We start from the raw sequence: 20,606 nt of genomic DNA, 5'->3' as shown, positions 1-20,606 counted from the left end.
TTCATCAAACCCTGTCAGAAACAAAGCTGCCTCAGCCCATTCCAGCCTGCAGTTATACAAGAAATGAGATCGATTGTGCCTCTGTGGCAAATAAACAAAGAGAAATGTACCCCCAAAAGGGAAAGTGTGACCTTTTTTGTAGAGCAGAAACATAATGCTTCCTTTCTGGCTTCTTACTTTTCCATGGGGCAACGAAATGCAACTTAACCTGAAGAAAAATTAAAGTCAAGACTGATCAATCATGTCTGAAATGCTACACTCCCTAAAGGTTTGTGACCCTGGGGTCACTTTTGCAAAACCAAAATCAAACCACAGGGTAAAACCCCACCAACGTAAAATCAATCAAATCCATTAAGGCAGAACAAATGGCTAATGCATACATCCTAAATTTAAAACGTGAACGAATCAGAGCGGCTGCAGCTGACCACGGTTGGCTTCTCTTTTTTAATAGAGAAGCACAGTGTGATGAACACTGCTGCTGAGCTTGCTGCTGCTTTCTTTTAGTAGGAGGTTGAGTGTACAGTAAGTGCAAAGCAGAGGCAAATGATGCCCTGAGGGTCCACGTTGAACTGCTGATTTAATAGAAAAAGAGCAAAAGACCCTTACGTAGCATGAGATTCAAATTAAAAGTATTAAATGGATCTATGATTGAGGAATATAAGGTTTAATCTGTGTGAAATTAGCTGGGAAAGTTCTTAATTTCAGACGGTGATAGCATCAATCCACACTGCATAAAAGTTTCTCACTTTCTCCCACTTTGCTTCTTAACCTCTCTTCAAATGTTTTGTATCTTTTCTCTAGAGTTTCTGTTTGTGTGTTTCTGTGTGTGTATGATCTGAGGTCTTAACCTATCCAGTTTAGCTCCCCGCTCCTCGCCATTAATTCAGCACTGTGGCGCCAGGAAAGGCGGAGCTCGCTTAAGTAGGCCACGGCTTGGAGAGAGCACAACTCATCCTCCGACAGTTTACATGATAGTGTTACAGGCAGCGGCATGTGAGACCTCACAGCTGCAGCCATGGTCCGGAGATCTTTGACCACTCAGTATCAGTGGCTCTGTGTTACCTATGATGATGTGTGGTTTGGTCTAATTGAATGAGTCTCTGTGACCTCTCATGGTTTCACTTAATGGTTTGAGAAGAAAAGACAGTGTCCACTCAGGTAATATGATCAGACATTTTGAATAATGAAAAAGCCTGAGCACTTCTTTCTTATGTTTTGAAAATCGTGACTGAATCAATCACTTTCCTTTTTAAAATAACTATCTGTACACTCACAGACACACAAAGCTTATTTTGCTGATCATAGAGGGCTTATGGTCTTTTGCCACACCAGCTGCTCTGCAAGACTACTGGGCAGAAAACTATTCAGAGCTAAATGCCAGATTAGGCTTGCCAACATGCTCAAAATATAATGTACCAAACGATCCAGATTAGGAGACCAACCCCCTTTTTCAGGTGTTATTTTTGGAAAAAAATACTTTGAAGTCATCAGAAAGTCCAGCAGTGAGCATATAGTACTTTTCACAGTTACATCCTACCGTTAGTCTCTTGAAAGCAGTGACTGTGAGGACTATGTTTAGATCATCTCTGTCTGCATTTCTAAGTCTCCTCAGGCTCGCCAACTTCAGACATCACACTCTGTAACGCCGTTTTTCATAACTGCTTGACAGTTGTTTGATAACTTTGCTGCATTATCAACCATTATCTTGAAAACAGCATCATAACTCCTCCTCAAGTGATGAGTGGCTCTGCTTTCTTTGAGTCACTTTGTTCTGGACAGTCACTGTGACCCTCCATCTATCATGTTCCTGGAGGTTGTGAGCGACAAGTGGAGCATCATCTCTCAAGTGTTTTGACGTTACATCGCTTAACCAGAGCTGAAATGCTAAGGAGTGAGATGTCTCGCATTCTTATGATCTTTCTTGAAAATGGCGCATGCCAAACAGCTGTCAGAAAGCAACAGATCCAAAAAAACAGCAAAATAAATGACAAATGAGTGAGAGATTACGTGTCTTTCCTATCTCTGTTGAGTGTGGACATGAAAAAAATATTGATGGAAGCAAGAGGTAAAAAAAAAAAACAAGCGACCTGTTGTTACTTGAGTTGTTACACAGTCTTGAATGCATCTCTGATATTACTATATACAACAACAGCATGAGTCGAACTGAGCCTCTCTTGTTAAACTACTACTAAAGACATGTAAATACTTTGTTTTAGAGCAGTGTTTCTCAAAGTGGGGTCCCAGGACCCCCAGGGGTCTGCAAACCATAGCTTGGGGGTCCGCGGAATAATTTAAAAATGATTGTAAAAGTATGCTCTATCACTAAAAAAGCATATCAACAAACTGAGATCTCTTGCATCAGTTAAATCAGGTATTTTTTCCAATACTCCAACCTAATCGAGTTTTGTGTCATGAGATCAATTCTTTTATGATCATGACTTGTTAAACACTCCATAGTGTGCAACCAATGAAAAAAACAAAAAACCAACAAACACTTAGGTGCAGTGCCGTGCGCAGACTTTTTGAAGGGCAGGGGCGAAAAAAAAAGGCCAATACAAAATGCGTTTTTGTCACCCAGGAGAGCAGTTTTTCATATTTTAACCTTCCAAAAAAGCAGTTAGGTGTGTTTTTGCACCCAAAAGGGCACTTAGGCACATGTTTTGGGGCCACCAGAGGGTTGACCAACCTTCATGCCACTCCTCTGTACACACCCCTGCCTTGGAGTCAGCATTTTCTTAAAGTTTACAAGATGAATTACTTGGAGGGTATGAATGTAACTTTATTTGTTGCAAAATACTATAAAGCAAATTGTTAAATAGTATTATGTTATACTACTAGTTGCTGAGGGTGTCCTTGGGAAAATGTCCGACCTGAAAGGCGTCCACAGCCTAAAAAAGTTTGAGAACCTCTGTTTTCGAGTGTTTTGCTGGATTACAATTTGCAAGCACTGTTTCATGGAGGAAGTACTTCTAATGGGCTCATAAGCGCCTTCTGCTGACGATACCGCCGTGTCCTAACAAAGTTTCCACCTGATCTTATCCTAACTGAGCTACCTCCTAACATAGCCTGTATTCAGTCCCTATAATAAAACAAAGAACAATCAACATCCAATCTTTGGGTACAGAGTTCACTACAACACTGCACTGGGAGCACAGCTGTACATTTAAGGGCAAAAAATGCAAGCATAAAGATTGAAGAAGTATGAAGGACTGCAATGTCAGAAAAAGCAGTGTCAGTCAGACATATTTTCAGTTCCAGGCTTTACACTGCCTTTTGCATTTAATATAACACAGATATTGAAATTATATTGAAATTCTCTGGCTTCAGTTTGATTGTATCACTGCTTCAGGCAAGGTGTCAGCATTTCTGGGACATTTCAAGCCCCCACTGTGAGTGATCGTATCTAAAGATCGACTCCAGCACTGCCTTCCCATCTGCCTGAATTTTAATATGACACTGTGGCTGTGCTTGATACTGTTTTCTAACTCAGAAGTGATCAACTACTCGAGAGAGAAGTGGACCGCAGGCCTTGTTTATCTCACAACATGATTCATCCTGATACTAGGTCAAACTACATCATGATTCAAATGGAGCATCAGCAACATAGTTCCCCAAGTTACTGCCGAAACTCCATCTTACTGATAAAGAGGTGACTAATTGAAGGGTGTGGTGCATTCTGGGAATTTGTCTGGGAGATGAATCTGAAATAGGACCAATAAGTCAATAAATCCAAAGACTCTTTGCACATGAGGCTGGTTCTTGTGCAAATATGTGGCCTTGGCTTCTTTCACAAGAGGTTTCAAAAAAGTTTTTTTAGAGGAACTTTTCAGACATGGTGCACAGTAACTGAATCTGATTTAACTCTGGATGTCACTGGAGGAGTTAAATCAGTGGTTCCCAGGTGTTAATCTCTTAATACCTTAATCTCTCTCCCGTAGATCTCCAGACAGATGGTATCAAAGTCAAAATGAGAGAGCTGCTGAGTCTTTTAAAAGATCAATCATGAGCTCTATCCATTGCCAGCTAAAGCGAGGAAAAAAACATTATAAGAAACCAAACTGTTAAAACAGAGTCGACAGCTATACCGGGTGTAGACTCTGTTCTAAACTCACAGTGTAATCAGATTATATTTTGGTCAAAGCTAATGATTGTTGACGTGCTCTGCAGACTGGTCAATACATCAGTCGATTTTAGATTTAAACTCACCCATCTTTGTAAAGGTCAACTCGGTATTAGCAGCAGTGTAAACACAGAGCGTTTAGAGAAGGTCATATCGTCATATGGTCAATTACAGAAATGTGGAGGCAGAAGCCTTTTGGGCAAATTAAATCTACGTCAATCAGCAAAAGTAAGGGGATGGGAGACTTTTTATTTTTTAAGCCAAATACTTATAAGGTTAACCTGAGGACAGCGGGTTCACTTTAACACCTCATCACAGTGTTAAAGTCCCGAGGCTGATAGTGTTTTCCGTGAAAACAGGGACAAATGTGACAGACAGTTGGCAGCCGGCAATTAACTGAAATTAAACCCAGCAAGACAGGGGGACAAGGACGGCAGACGAGCAGGGTCTGGCAGGGCTGGCCATCGGTGGATTTTTATTCATGTTGGCAGGACTCCCACAGATAAAAAAGCAAGTCTGATATCAGTCTGATCTGCTCACGGTGCTGCCAGCCGAATGCTAAATTGGTTGAAGTGTTGCAGGGATTTATCACTCGGTCAATGACACATCTGCTTTAAGGTGATCTCTGTCCCTTTTTAAAACATAAGGTGAATAAACTGATGTAAATTGGTCTCAAAGGGACTGGTTGGACTAAAGGGGATTAAGGTATAAAGTGTGAGGCCAAATAAGGCTGTTGAAGAGTGTGATGTGAGTTTTCAGCATCAGAGGACATTTTCAGTATTAATACTTTTCATCAGGGCTGAACGATTTTGGAAAAAAATCTAATTCCGATATTTTTAGACCAATATTGCGATTTAGCATACGATTTTTGGGGGGGACGTTTATCTTCTGCATTGTTCACTTAACACAAGTTTTAAGTCATTTTATAGTATGACTAATAGGGATGGGTACCTTTCACATCTGAAACGATACGGTACCGATGCCCGGTACCTGGCAATCGGTACCGGTACTCAACGGTAGGGCTGCATGATTATCACAATCGCAAGCGCAATCACAATCGCAATCGCAATGTCAGCACATGCAATTCAGATTTTTCTCCATGATAACCAAGCAAGTCTGTAGACTCACCATGACACAACTTTTTTTATTAAATCGCAAGCAGAATCGCAATCGCAATCGCAATATTGTCCACCTAATCGCAAATCGCACCTTTTCCCCAAATCGTGCAGCACTACTCAACGGTACCAAGTTTTGGTACTTTTTTGTGTTTATGTGGTAAAAAATATCAATTTGTTTAATAATGAAATATTTAAAAAATTCAATTTAACAAATTTATTCTTCAATATATAACCTTGCAATGCTGTGTTCATGTCCAGCATGGAAAATCACCTACTCTTCAAATTCCTCACAATCATAAGGATGCATTTAGGTACCTAGACATGGTACCTTTTGGTTTTACATGAATTGATACCCGGTACTTTTGACAGCATTCGGTCGGTACCTATAAAAGTACCTAATTCGGTACCCATCCCTAATGACTGCCCAACAAAAGATACTGTTAACTTTTAAACAAGTCTTTTTTGCATTTCTTAATTGAAAAAGAAATAGGAACACTGAAATTTTACTGACCTCCAGTTGTCAGTAAAAGTAACAAACCATACAGAAAAAAAGTGACTAGGGTATGACTCTATGATCTACTGGATGGATCTTTGTAGCCCACAGGGTTTTTTTTGCCAGTAAAAAACAGCATTTTGACTTTTGCTGGTTTTAAGGGAGAACAAGTACAAGTTACTGTATTCCCTCCAGGTTTGTTTACATGAAATTTTTATTTTTCTAATTGCAGCCTTTGCGATTTGATAATTGCGTTCTATTACATTGCAATGTCAGTTTAAAAACGAGTAATTGCTCAGCTCTACTTTTTATTTGGCTATATTTTTATGTCAGCATCTTGGGCATCGGGAACCCTGTTTTGTTTGTTCACAAAACTTTAAAAAAGCATCATAATTTGGCATAGAAGTAACTGAAGTGAGTTGAGACCTTCACTGAGAAGCTGGTGACTCTACAGTGTTTGTCTTCACTTTTCACTTGGGAGAATAAACCCCACAGAAATGTGACAATTAATAATATATCATGAAAATATATCATCAAAAGAGTGAACTCTGGAAAGGTGAAGTAGGGTACAAAAATAAATGCATCCACCCAAGGCAAGAAGATTCAAAGCGTCTAGCTCCTTTGCAACGGCTGACTCTGCCTTTCCCTGAGGTGTAATGAATATAAATATTTCCTAATGCTCCACAACAAATCATAGCTGACATCCAGCATAGCAGAGCTGCCAACACTGGACATCTGCTGATAACAATTCTGCATTTTGCAAGTGTCAGATCTTCAGATCCAAGTCAATAAAGCAGAGTAATTCAAGAGACAGGCCCCACTGTGTACAGAGATGCAGGTTTTGTATCAGATAAGTCACATGGTTGGACAATGAGGGAGGTCTGCTGGCACAGAAATGAATAAGTCCAAAGATTGTAGCCTTGGAGAGCAATATGTCACTGGTGTTGCTTCATAAAACAGTCACCAGTTCCTTCAGCAGGCTGGGAAAAGGGAGATCAGTTTAGGAGTCTCCAGGAGGCAGGGTCACTGTGTGGACTGTGTTAAAACTGAAGCCAACTGGGTACACTATCGAGGCAACAAAGACCAACTGTTCGTTCAAGCTGCCTGAACACAAAAAAACCCTTTTGCAACGTAAATTTTCCCACTGAGATATGAATTTACTCATCCTTTGGAGTAAGTTTTGTGCTTCACTGCCAAATAAATCTGACTTAAAGAAGACACAGAGGGAAGCTGTGTGAACAACCCATCTGGAATGAAGCCCTGATTTCCCCCCTGGAGATTCACTTTTGCAACACAGAAGCCCAAAACGGCACAAACATTGTATCATTGGCTTGGAATTTTAGCTCATGCACTGACAGAATAGTTGTAATCACTCTGAACATGTGAAGAGAATTTTCAAGGCCTTGAAGTTTCAGAAGGAAGATATTTTTGTCATAAGATGGATGTGAAAGTGGATGCTGTTTTTTGCTGTTCTGAAAAGAATGAGATCCACTGCTGTGCTGGGGACCAAAGCCAAGGTTCTTTATAAGACCAGGGCATGTGCTCATGCTGGCTATAATGACACACCATCAGAGGGCACAAGCATTTATTGGAACCAAGGGGAAAGAGCAGTCTATGCTTTTAATTGCACTCATTCGTCAGCTGGAAGAGTTTCAATAATGGTTCGTCTTGGAGAAAACCTTCCTCCAGCGTTAGAGGGAGGGCTCCTCTGCCCTTTAACTCTTATCATTTAGAACAGTACATTTTATCCATTTAGCTTTAAAGTCTAAACCCAAAAAACACACTCTTAGAAGAGAGAGTCCGTCTTTGTGAATTACATCCAAGTGAGTCATCTGTATTCCATTCGTTCACAGGAAGCGCTCACTGATGCATTCATAAAGCGCATTAATGGATTTATGGTTTTAATTCAGACCAGATATTCTCTGTTTGTATTTCACATAAACAGCTCAAGATCCCAAACAACCTCTTTAGCTGGAATCTAATTTTCTATATCAAACTGTAGCTCAGCCAAAAGACAAACAAGATAACTGAGCTGGGGCAATACAGCATCTGTTGCGGTTTGAGACTGCGAGCCAATTCTGCATGAAATTCACCAAATCTGGCGTCAGTATCGGCAGTATAAGGCTGATTACCGTTTAACTTACTTGCTTTAATGCTTTTAAGACAATGAGGCATTGAATCACTTTTACAGCTATAAGGTGGGAGCCAGCTGTGTGGCTGAGTGATTAACAATGTGCTGAATTTAGGAAACCAAAGTGCTCTGTGTTGGAAGTTCTCTTTCCTTTGTGTCCTTTCATACATATCTCTGCATGGTTTTAAGGTAACTACTTTCTGTGTGGACAGACTGGCTGGCTTCACGCTTAATGATGTATGATATTTTCTTTGACTCCGTGCATTATCGCTCAATTCAGTGCAGTTTCAATATCCTATAGAAGTCTCTGGTAATGAGATGTTAGGTTCACTAAGCGATATCAGTCAGCACTTTTCATCCCAGTGCCTCACTTCATTTGCATCAAGCTGATGAAGTTTGCAGAAAGAGTCGGCTGTTTCCATCACTTCACTTTCATCGCACAGGTTAAGAAAGGAGGAAGAAAAAGTCAGACGCAGAGGAGATCAATCAGAAGCAGCCTTGACAATGGGAACAGTCACACACTTTCTACATTTATGGATATTAGATGAGATATAAAGCCTGGAACTTCCAACCCAGAGCTCCTGCATTATGCATGAGAACCTATGTCCTTGCCTTAATTATGGAAAATATTGTTGCTGGATCCACGTGGTGACATGATTATTCATTTTGTCTGCTAATTAAAGTTGTGATTATGCTGAATGAGCGCTTGTGTAACCTTGATTGCAAAATAGATACCACATGTAGAGCTCCAAAGCTCTGGAGACTTTGTTTTTTAGTTACATTTCTAAAGTATGCAGCATTTTCCTTTAATAAGACCCTCACGTTCTGCACAGGAAAACAGCACTAGATGCATAGTGAATTCAGGTTTAATAACATCATATATGGTGCGTTTGAGGCACTTTACATTATGCGGCATCCCTGCACAGCTACAGCACACAGGTCATTTAATTAAATGCATCTTTAAGAGAAAGACCTGCCTCCTCCATTGGGAGCCTTTATGTGCCACAATGCTCCACATTTGCTGACGGATGCTTTCTCAGTCCTCATTGGTTATCCATGATGTTTTCATCCAAATTGATTGCTAAACAGTATTTGTCCTTGCTTTTCTGACATGAATTGACATCACAAGTCGTGCTCTTGATAATCTCTTCCATTGTGACCTCCTTATCTCTAAAGACACCTCAGGGACCCATATGTTAGGACGCTCAAGCAAAGGTGAAGTCAATCATGTCGAAAGCATCATGGCAAATGACCAAAAGGGTAATGTGGCCTGTTGACTCTTGTCCCTTTAATGGATTGGTAAGTGGATGGACACTCACAGCTTGCAGAGGGAGCTGCTTGCAAAAGACACCACATTTCACAACCTCTGCCTAAGTCATTGTTTCAGGATATTTAGTCCGTAAATTGTAATTTTCTGGCTCTGTAACAATAAGATTTATTTCCCCAGTGGAGACTTCCAATCAAATCAACTGGACAGACTTTAAATGCCGTCGTCTGAATCCATAAAAAATATCCTAAACAACTCCTCTAACTGAACTTTGATGATGGATATGTGACTCAGCAAAGAAACAATCCAATAAATATGCAGCACATTTCATAACACAGCCATCAATAAGACTGTGTGTACTGGAAGTGTGTGCACACTTCTGCACTTAGCGAAATGAAACACCCATTTAAAAAATCAGTGTTTTAAATTTCTGACTGATGGTCTGTGCTAAACCTGTTCAAGAGATGAAGACTGAAAGACGCCGATGACTAACACCAAAGGCTTTGGACTCACAACCTGACTGTGAATCCCCGCTGCAGAGCCAGATTTACACCAGCATGATGTGACTATCAATGACAGGCACATCAGAACTGTGAGATCACAGCTGAATGCCACCAAACAACAGCAGAAAGGTCATCAGAATTTTGCATGTCAATGTTGCATAAGCCCGAAAAGCCAAAGTTAGGCTCTTGATGCCCGACTGAAAGTTCATCAGTACAGAAGACGTCACGGTTACTGAAGCGCTTCTGGATTCCTCCTCAGCTGAACCAAACTGAGAGCCTTCAGGCGCTCCACACCCTGCAGAGTATCAGCATCAGGTGGTGGAAAACGAAAGCAGACGGGATCATTGGAGACTTTCATCATCCTCATAACAGCCTGTTCCAGTGGCTGCCTTCTGGATGATGGTTGTGCTTCTTTAGGGCAAGGAGGATGAGGAGAATCTTTATGCCAAAATATCAGTTCATGAACTCTAACCTAACATTTCCTGCTAATCAATACATTTACAATTCAAAATTATTTTAAAATGGCTTTTTAATCCAACAGGTGCAATAAACAACCCTGGTTTTATACTGTCATTATGCAATCTGCTTTTTAACTGTTTTTCACTGACAGAACAGGAAAAATTCCCCGCAATGTAAAAACTATGTAATAATAAACCAGATTCTGGTATCAAGCTAGCACCTCAATTTTGACTGAACAGCTGCTTCGTGTGTATGCTCACACCCTCTGTTTCTGCTAAATGCTGGAGCACAGCTTATTAATTTATTGCAGGGCAAATAAAACAAGTCGAAAAAGTCACACACCTAAACAATGAAATCATTACATTAATTTCCAGAATAAAAGCCTCACTGTTGAAGCTAGACTGTATGTTACACAACTACATCAGTTAAGTGTTGTTATGAGCTGAGCTAAGCCTGAAGTCAAAAGGTCAGGGGCTTTCAGAGGCAAATGATGAAAACATGAATAAGAAGCTCATCATGGAGGTGGGAATCCATTGATTCTGTAATTTGTGCAGGAAATCTTTGGTCTACAGCTGAAGATGTCTAACAGTGTTGCCCTGTGCTGCACAGTGAATATGCTGTTGGTTGGTAACCAATTTATGCCCAATTTATAGTTTTATCAGTTGAGTCCCTTTGAATCATGTTATGTATTTATTTTTTTCCGTTTTGTACTTTGTTTTGAGAAAAATAGGATTTTTATGACTAGTTGGTGGTCACACAGCTTGTCACGAGGTCACCTAATAATTATATAGAATAATAATAAAATAGAAATAGAATAAAAAAACATTTTATACTAATAAATGTGTATCAAGAAAATTGCAACCAATAAGTAATTATGAGCAATGCTGCAGACAGTGTTTTCCTATAGTTTTTGACTAGCTATGTGCCCAATAAATAATCCCATGAGCAAAAAAATATTTATCCCATGTACAATTTTTTTGGTGGGGGTTACTTTAGAGACTTGAATGGTTAAATAAATTCTACATATTTTTCGGGGGGAAAAATTCATACAAAAATTATGAAAATTGGCTTCTTCCAGAACGATTTGCATCTGCCATGTCTTCCACTGGAAGGAACAGGAAGCAGATTATGTCATGTGACAGGAACCAGTTGGAACCAAAATCTTTTTATAAACCAAAATCTTTAAGTTGTTTACGAGCATATAAGTGGAAAAAGATGCATTAATAACGCCAAGATTTTTTAATGTGAGTAGAAAATAACAGCAATACGCTTCCACAATTGTTGCGGGTGGGGCAAAATGGGTTAATGGTAGAGGGAGCTGGGTAAAGTTTTAGGTGAATGTGTATGTTAGCTTGAATTGAATCTAAACTTGAACCATAAACTTGGCAAGATGCACCCATGCAGCTCTTTACGACCTTCCAACAACTCAGCCTTTTCACTAAAAATTGATTCCTAAATACATTTCCATAGAGGCTGACATGCCAGGTCACAGCACCAGGAGTATTGCTTCAGTTCAAAGGTTCATCCTCTCGGGACCACAATTGTGTTGAAAATATCCATGACAGCTGGTTTAAAACTGCAGAGGCATTTCAGTCTAAAAATCCAAAACGTCTGGATGACCCACCAACCAGCTTTGACGGCCACAAAGTACAGAAAATCAACTCAAAACATCCAACCTTTTTTAAAAATTGAGTATTTCAAATCCAAGATGTAATGATTTCTTCAACAAGGCCATCAAAACACTCAATGTTTTCAAAGTTAATGTAATAACTAAGCTGTGCTCTACAAATGGTTTGGTGGATGTAGTTCCTTCAAACACATTAACGGCTCAACCCAAGACACTCATGATCCAACCTGCTGACCCAACACAGCTGGGACCAGTTCATTACTGTATATGAAAACTGAAAATCGTCAGCAAATGCGCGACCTATATGTCAGCACTAACACTCACTCTCTTTGCTATCCAGCCATTAATCCCCATCAAGGACGTGAAGAACTTGGTTCGATGGATAACAGAGTGCTAAGACACTCTCAGCTCTCTCTAACAGCAAATAACGGGTCCAATTTGACACAGTACTCCATCCCTGCCGTGGCTGTTGTGTTCTTGTGAGCGTGTGTGTTGTAGAAGGGATGAGGGGTTAGGGGTTTGGGGTTTGGGGTGTTGCTGCTCGCGGCTGAAACAGAGAATTATTTATCATTGTGTGACACTCTGATTAGTCTGCACCCTGTGAGGCTTTGCTCAGCAGTTTAGGCTAATGCCTCTGCGCTGGGAGTACAACAGAACATGTGTGAGCAAAGGATCAGTGTACGTGTGTGTGTGCTGTGCTGCAATGCATCCAAACAAATTAGACAAGGAAGTGTGAAGATAAATTACAACCGAGATAGGACAAATTTCTGCAAAAGCGACAATTTCTATCAAGGGGGCTTTAACAAAGTTGAGAGCACAGTTAGCCAGCTGCAGAGAAATTTAACAAAAACTTTGGGATAGTTAGCGATAAAACATGTCCACATAATTGTTAATATCCTGGTCGCCTAGCCACTTCCTACAAAGCCTCTCTGAACAAAATCTTCACTTCACATATAGGTTAATGTAATAATCTTGTTTATATATCTCCAACATAAATGCAAACTAAAGCAGGGAGAGGCTGTGTGTAAAAAATGATTTTTGGTGAAAAGTTCTCATAATCTGCAGCAGAAGTAATCAGTGTAATGTCTCGTCCCTGTGGACAAGACATCCAGCCCTCTCTTTGCAATGTTTAGTCTGCAGCAACTTCATCCTCACAAAGCTCACTCTTCACCGCCAGCTGAGGCTTCAACACGGATCATGAAGTACATCCCGAGCACGCCCTCAGCCCGAGGTTTTCTCTGCACCTGGAAAGTTGCCAGTTAAAATCTGCAGCCCAGCTGAGATACTCCCTAAGTATTTACTCGACAGCTTTTTAAAAAGAGACCTCTTCTTCTTCTTCCACGCGAGCCTCACAGGAGCTGCTCAGGTGGGCGTGGGGGGATGTGACCGCACTGGGCAGCCTCCAGCTGCCATCATGTCTGAATGTATGAACGTTAAAATGTGCTCTCCAAGTGAAGCCTTTCCCTTGTGGTTTCATAAAAACAAAAGGTTAAAAACAAACAGTTTTAGTGATAGCAGAAGGTGACAGCTGCTGAAAGGGATTTGTGTTGGAAAAATGTAAACAAAGGAAATCCTTGTGACTGTTGGGTTTATATAAAAAAGGAATGGGTGCAGGAGAAATGCCATTTAACAGCAAGAGGGTCCTGAATTTGAGTATACTCTGAATTACTGGCATATGTTACAATTATACAATGAAAAGGAATTAAATCATAATGTCTAATGAAGCAATACCAACAGTTTTTCTGCACTTTGGAGCTTCTAAAACACCATAAATGACTGTTTCTCAACAACACTTGAAGTAATCAGCTTGGTCTTTCAAGGACAGTTTCCACTCTTCTGTTTTTGCAATTCACAGGCTTTAAGATGATGAATAGTGAGAAAGACGTGCAAAACCAAAAGTAATAAATGCAACTCGTGATAAGTGTACATTTAAGTTCAAACAATCATTCAATGGGTCTTTTATTTGCCATGCTCCTCACATCATCGTTACCTGTATTGACTGTCTGTCAAATCACACCGGCTCAGATGAAAGATATTCAGCGAGTAATCGCACTCTGTGTCACATGAGTGGACTACAAATCAGGCAAACAGCACTCGACACACCAGGTTTGACGTCTGTATCGTCTCACTGTGGATAATAATCAATATGATGTCGGCTGCAAACGTTAATGAAGAGCAGACAGAAAGCTGGTGTCGACCCATAGCTGTCCAGTGAAGTGTGAAAAACTATAACTTGAAGTATGAGCTCCACAGTTCCTGACAAATGAACTGCTCCCGTGCACTTTTGAAACTACACAAGCAGAGACAATCCGCAAAGACAGACACCTCAGAAGTCTCCTCTTGGGTCAGGTCAGTTTTTTTTGTTTTTTTTTTTAACAACAATTGATTTCACATTATTTATCTAAACAGCATGCGAGACATCTTATTGATCACACTCATTAAAAACTGTTTATTAGAAGTCGAAGCTCAAACTGAGCTCGAGCCTCTCACTCTGCAGCTACTCTTTGTTTATTGAGATAACTGAAGAACCAAATTGTTAATTGTGGCCCCCACACCACACAAATAGAGTCCAGCTTTGGAATAAATTGTGAGCGTGTAAACATAATTGCAAAAAGAATATCCATCCCAGATGCACTCTCAATTTTCAGCCCTAAAAATTCAATCAGAAGCTCTGCCTCTTTAGCTTTTCAATTTTTCTGAAGTGACACATTTCTCCTGCTTGAATTGTCCTCCCTCCCTCTCAAACTCACACATTTATCTGTTACAGTTTCTCTTTTCTGACTCAATAAATCTTTCCTTCCTTGGTTTTGTGAACTCTGTTTTACTTCTCAACTTTTCAAAGCTTGTTTCAAACAAGTTCCAGCGACCAAAGAGTGACCCTGATGTGTCAAGGCAACAGAAGCTGGAAACCAAAGGGGAAACAACTGAATGAAATGCATTAGCAATTTTCACATCACATTACCTCTCTGTGAGAAAGGACTTTTGTATTGCAGTCTTTCATTTCTGCCTCCACCTCCTCTTTGGTTTCTTACCCTCTGAGAAGCTGATGAGCCCCATGAGGTGAAGCAGCTTAATCGAGGCGAACACCAGCACCACGATGCCCACCGTCTGCAGCCCCTCCGTCTCCCAGATTGCGCTCAGCATTGCTCCTCCCTCGGCCCACTCCACGCCGCCACCACCATACCCCGACTCAAACCCGGAGCCGGAGCCTGAGCCGGCCTCCTCGCCCTCGTGTCCACTGCTGCCGCCGCCAGGACCAGGTCTACTACTGCCACCCAGCCCCCCTGCACTCCAGTTCCCCTGCACCCACTCCAGTGCTACACCGGCCCACACGCAAGGGCCGGGCGCCGCCTGGCTCCTGCCTACTGCCTGCTCACTTCCTAAATCCAGTCTGGGTGAGCTGGAAATGAGAGTTTGAGAAGAGCTGAAAGTCTGTAAAGATCTCACAGATCTGTAAGGTCACCAAGAATTTGAAGAAGCTGCTTCACAGAAATCCACACATGCTGAGCTCAACCTGCACTCCTCTTATTCTCCTCCCTTCTCCTCTGAAATAAGGAGACAAGTGGAAACAGAAAGAAGAAGAAGGAGAAAACTCTGCTCTGCTCTTCTGACAGTTTCTGGCTCTCTCTGGCTCTTTCAGGCACACTGACTGCCTCACTGCAAAGTAAAGGGAGGGAAGATGAGAGGGAGTGGATTTGAGTGAGGAGGGAGGGGAGATGAGAGGGAGGCAGAGGAGGGGGTGTGGTGCTACGGAGGAGGATGCTCAACCTCTCATTAACATAAAATCATGGCATTATACTGAGGCTGGTTTTAAAAGGCAGAAAAAACACTGACTGTTAAAAACAAACAGAAATACTACGAAATACATGATTACATAGCTGTAGGAAGGATTCAAGTTGTTTATGAGGAATTTCTTCTCAAAAGTAGGACAGACCACCAAAACAAAGGCTTTCATTTTAATCCACTTATAACAAACACTAGGGCTGGGACCATATGCTATTCTCGTGATTCGATTCTGTTAAGCTTTTTACTTTGATATTTATAATTTTTGCATCTTTAGTTTGCTTTTAACACCAGACCATGTGAAAAAGTTAAATGGTGATAATAATGTCTACAGACTATATCAGGAGCAGTATTTTCCAATAAAATGCACATCACATGAGTCAGAGAAACAGTTCACCCTCTGCTGGAGAAAAGTGGTAACTTTTTCCCAATCCAGTTTAGGAATAAAGACTGAAATGAAGAATTTAATTTGACTTTCTGACAAATAATCCTGATTTTGATACTGTCAAACAAAAAAATCAGGTAGAAATCAATATATTTTTATTATTTCTTGATTTAAGTGTGGCTATTAAACAACTTCAAAATACATAAAATAAAAACTTGAGCATAAAAGAGTTTGAAAGAAAGGGGAGGGGTACAGAGAGGAGTAAACACTGCATATCCCAGTGGTTCCTGCACACACCACTGTAAGAGTACACAAAGTGAAGGGGGAATTAGTATTGATCCAAACAGCTTCATTAAAAGCTTTCTTTAAGAGGAGAGTGATTCCAGAGAGATGTATCCAACTGATGAAGACAGACTGATTCCTGAAGTCTGGCGTGTGCAGCACATGAGTGAAGACACCACCATCTACTGTCCCTGTGCAGTCATAGTCCTAACATCCACCTCAGGATTCATCATTTCTTCACACATCAAAAAGTGGCTCAACTTAAAAAAAAAAAATCATTAAACCCTCAGCACACTTTCAAAACAGCCACAGACTAAAAAAACTCATGAATTTTTTCATTAATTCATCGCTTTGAACAGAGAGAAATATCCCCAGCGTTGTTGCTCCTGCTTTTATTCCATTAAAAATGAACCCAGCTGTAGATTATTGATGTAAACCCACAAAGCCACCTTAATTACGATCCTCACAGTGGTGTATTGTTTCAGCGCCGTGAGAGCAACAGTTACTCTCCACTTACTCCATGATAAATGCTCAACAAGAAGGTGCTCATTCCCCTGATGGAAAAACTCACATGCATTCATTTATATTCAGACCGTCAGCGGCACGAAATGAGAATGTGAGGGACATAATTCTGCTTAAAGATAAGAAATATCTTTGTGAATAATTTAGCTGGATGCTGTTTGAAAAATAAAGTAACATCCAGTCCACTGGTTGTATTTAATACAGAGGGTCGCTGGCAGTGTGCAGAGTGATTATTATGTGAGGCTCGTTCACAGTAAATGAAAAACGAACAGGAACAATAAGACTAGGAGGATGGTAAAAATAAAGAGGAGACTGAGAGGTATTATTGTGCTGTGTACAATAAGCAAGGACAGTTTGATTGTGTGTGTACTAAGTGGTTTGAGCTTCCTGTATGGTCAATCAGTTTGTGTATGACTGTGTTCCAGTAAAGACAGACTGCAGAGTCCTTCTATTTTCCAGGTCACCATTTTGACCACACCCTGGATCATCATCAACCCCACATCATATCAGTGAATTATAAGACTGTGGATAAGGAGGTGGCAGAGTAACTTTCAAAAAAAATTCATTTGTGCTAGAATTAATCTTGAAATTTCAAGCACACAATTTGAGGCGTTAATTCAGCTCCATTCATCTTTTCATTCTCACCCGTCCAGCATCCAACACCAAACAAGCAGCTGATTAACACAGCGGAACAATTTGAAGCTCAATCAATCAGCCAATCATTTCATCTTTATTTATACCACAGTTAATTCCAACTGACTGATGTCACTGGAACTTCCCTCTGGATGTAATTCAACACAGCTGAGTTGATAGGTATTGGTTTCTGAGGTCTAATAATGTTTATCAGTTGAGCAGCAATGTAAAACTTTCTGTTAGAGTTTGAAAAATTACAGACTCAGACACAAGATTTTGTTTTAATGCTTCAGAGAATATTCAGATAGTTCACTAGTCACAGTAATGTCTCACTGTCATGTGACGCTGGGCCAATCAGATAGCATTGGCCGAACATCTGGTGAGAGTGTGCTGAGTGACAAAAACTCTGACAAAGAGAGTCGTCCAAACACTGGTTATCAATCAATCCAGGACAAGGTTGATGTCTTTTTTTAAAAAACAGTCATTTAACAGACTCCTTTTTACTGCTTGTATGGAAAATTAAATGTTCATAAAACAAACTTTGTTGGGTTAGTCCAGTAAAACAGACTACAGCTACATTTTGATGCAAGGTATTCAAGTTAGTTGTGACTGTTGTGGCCAATGGGTTGGAACTCTTTCTATTTTTACTAGCTTGTATCATATCACCCTTAAAATTTGATTTAAGAAGTTTTCAAACTAACATTTTATTTGCACATTTAACAGAATAAAGCCCAGTGGAATACATTTTAGAGCATATTGTAGTAACACAATACAATGGATCAAAGTCAATGGCAAACTCCCGTGAGGAAGGCTCGCTGCTTTGGTTCAAAGCCTCACATTTCAAAGCTGCCATGTTCACTGCAGTGTACTGAGAGGAAAGTGACCTAACTGGTGGATGCCTCAGTGACTTCTGGGCTTTCTGCAACATCCAGCTCACAGCAGCACTGCCAACATTAGGGAAGGACATCAATGAAGAAACAGCCACATCACATAGCAATGAAGCCACACACACACTCACACACACACAGGGGCCAGCAGAAGCCTGAATGCAGCCAAGCTCCCCAAAGCCAGGGGGTTACATCCCCTCAGGCTTTACTCTGCCATAGTTTGGCTGTCCATATAGCCCCTGGTTAATAAAACATGTGGGAATGATGGACCAATCATAATCTTTCTCTTGCTCAGGGGATGCTATATCCAACCAATAAATCTTTAAAGGCATCAGGGTGGAAGTGTAAGGGTGACACATGTGAGGAAATGAAAGAGAAAGGATGGGGGTTTGTGTCTCAGAGTATCCGCCTAGCTACTGCAGGCCATGATTACAGTACGTCAATGCGGGTGACAGGTGTATTGACAGGTAAATATGGCTTCCCAAAGTGTCCTCCATTAATGTCACACAAATTCTGAACAATTACCACTCTAACAATTTTCTAGCATGGCACGTCTGATAGATAGTGAGGCTGAAAATGCAGCTTTGATAGACCTGACAAGAGCAATTCTTTTCTAAAGATAGAGATTACAAAATGTGTTTGTTTTTACGCAGGGATTTGCAGAAGCTGTATATATTTGTATGGTTTAATGATTGAAGGAGACAGGGGCCTAAGAGGAGGGTCTGTACGGAGAGCTTTTATGACCACTGTTAACTCCGTGTTTGACCATTTCACCATTCTTCAGCAATTTCCAAACTGAAGCTGTTAATAACAAGCTGTTGCTTTGCTTGTGGTTTGATCAAAAGCTCCACACCTGATTTGAAAGTCTTGCCAATTAAGCTAGGCTCTTCAATCAATATCTTCAGTCAATTAATGGATTTCTACAGAAGTTAGTCATGAGCGGGATGTTGCATAATGAGAGCCATTACTGGAGAGTACATCCTGATTCAGAGTCGGTTTAAGTTGGGCAAACAAACCCACAAGGGTTTTTTACACATCTCACTCCCAATACATAACCATTGACATTAAAAATGAATTAGCACTGCTCCTGCAGCCAATGTTTGTGCATCTGAAAGTAAGCAAACTCCAGAGAAAACGATGACATATTTTTGCTTCAACATGGTCAACATTGAATTTAACATAAGGATGCACAATATTGGATTTTTTTCCGATAAATCTACATCCAATTTGGCGATACTTACTACCTACTCATTTAGCCAATATTTTTCTGTGCACACAATTGCAAAGATTATCAACTCTCCTCTGTATTGGAAGTAGCATATTGTATTACGTTACATACTCTTATCACATTTGTTTCTTGTGCAAAATAAGAAAAATACATACTTGAAACTGCATATTTATTTATGACAACTGCTTTCAAACAATAAATGTTCCAAAAGACAACATAACTTCTAAGCCTGTGACTCTGGAGTAAGTTGACAAATGTAGTCAAGACGCAGCACAACGGAGTCGCACTGCAGACTTATCTGGTGTATATCAGGCGTCAATCATAATACTACCCACAAAAAAATATGAAAAATATGAAAACATGAAAGTGCATCAGCAATCAGACCCAAATGAAAGGTCTCATATTATGCAAAAGTCACTTTAAGTCCATCCATCCATTTTCTATACCGCTTAGCCTGTTTTAAGGTCGCGGGTGGCTGGAGCCTATCCCAGCAATCATTGGGCGAGAGGCGGGGTACACCCTGGACTGGTCGCCAGTCAATCGCAGGGCTGACACATAGACAGACAACCATGCACGCACACACTCACACCTAGGGACAATTTGGTGTGACCAATTAACCTGATGAGCATGTTTTTGGACTGTGGGAGGGAGCCGGAGTACCCGGTGAGAACCCACGCATGCACGGGGAGAACATGCAAACTCCACACAGAAAGGCCCACCGGCCAAGGTGGGGATTTGAACCGGTGACCTTCTTGCTGTGAGGCTGCAGCGCTAACCATTGCGCCACCGTGCAGCCCCCGTCACTTTAAGTCTTTTAGTGAAATTTGTGGGTGAATGCCAAAGTTGAAGAGCCATCACTGCTTTGTTTTTGGCTGTAAACAGTCACATAGTTTCATGCACAAGCTTCCCATCTCGGAAAAAGACAAGACTACTAGTGGCTTGAGTTCATTTATCAAGGAAATTTGCCAGCTACACTCAGTAAAACTGTGCATGTGTGTGCTAGTCACTTCACGGCCGACTGCTTTTCTAACTTTGGACAGAACAACAGAGGGCTAGCGAATAGACTGGTCTTGAATCCAGGCGCATTACCAACCATCCTCCAACAAACCTCGGACCCTGGAAATGTGAGTATTTTAAATGCTGTGTGCTGTGGAGCAGATGTAAGGGC

General features: G+C 40.8%; 1 protein-coding gene across 7 annotated transcripts in view; it reads right to left on the bottom strand.

Annotated features, from left to right (window-relative positions):
* kcnip4a (potassium voltage-gated channel interacting protein 4a) overlaps nt 1-20,606 on the bottom strand; it is a 189,717-nt gene that overhangs the window by 20,167 nt on the left and 148,944 nt on the right. Inside the window, exon 1 of one of the 7 annotated variants that reach the window (XM_074661804.1) lies at nt 14,751-15,359. The exons of the other annotated variants lie outside the window; for them this stretch is intronic. Coding sequence (XP_074517905.1) covers nt 14,751-14,862 — 112 coding nt within the window. The 5' untranslated portion in view covers nt 14,863-15,359. Of the gene's footprint in view, nt 1-14,750; nt 15,360-20,606 lie in introns of those variants that run through there. 7 annotated transcript variants of the gene reach the window in all.

Source organism: Halichoeres trimaculatus, unplaced genomic scaffold (genome assembly GCF_033239565.1).
Source record: "Halichoeres trimaculatus isolate MK-OKI-2021-1 unplaced genomic scaffold, fHalTri1.1 fHalTri1_scaffold_22, whole genome shotgun sequence".
NCBI lineage: Eukaryota > Metazoa > Chordata > Actinopteri > Labriformes > Labridae > Halichoeres > Halichoeres trimaculatus.
The sequence above is the reverse complement of the archived record's forward strand: the minus strand, read 5'-3'. Positions and strand labels throughout refer to the sequence as shown.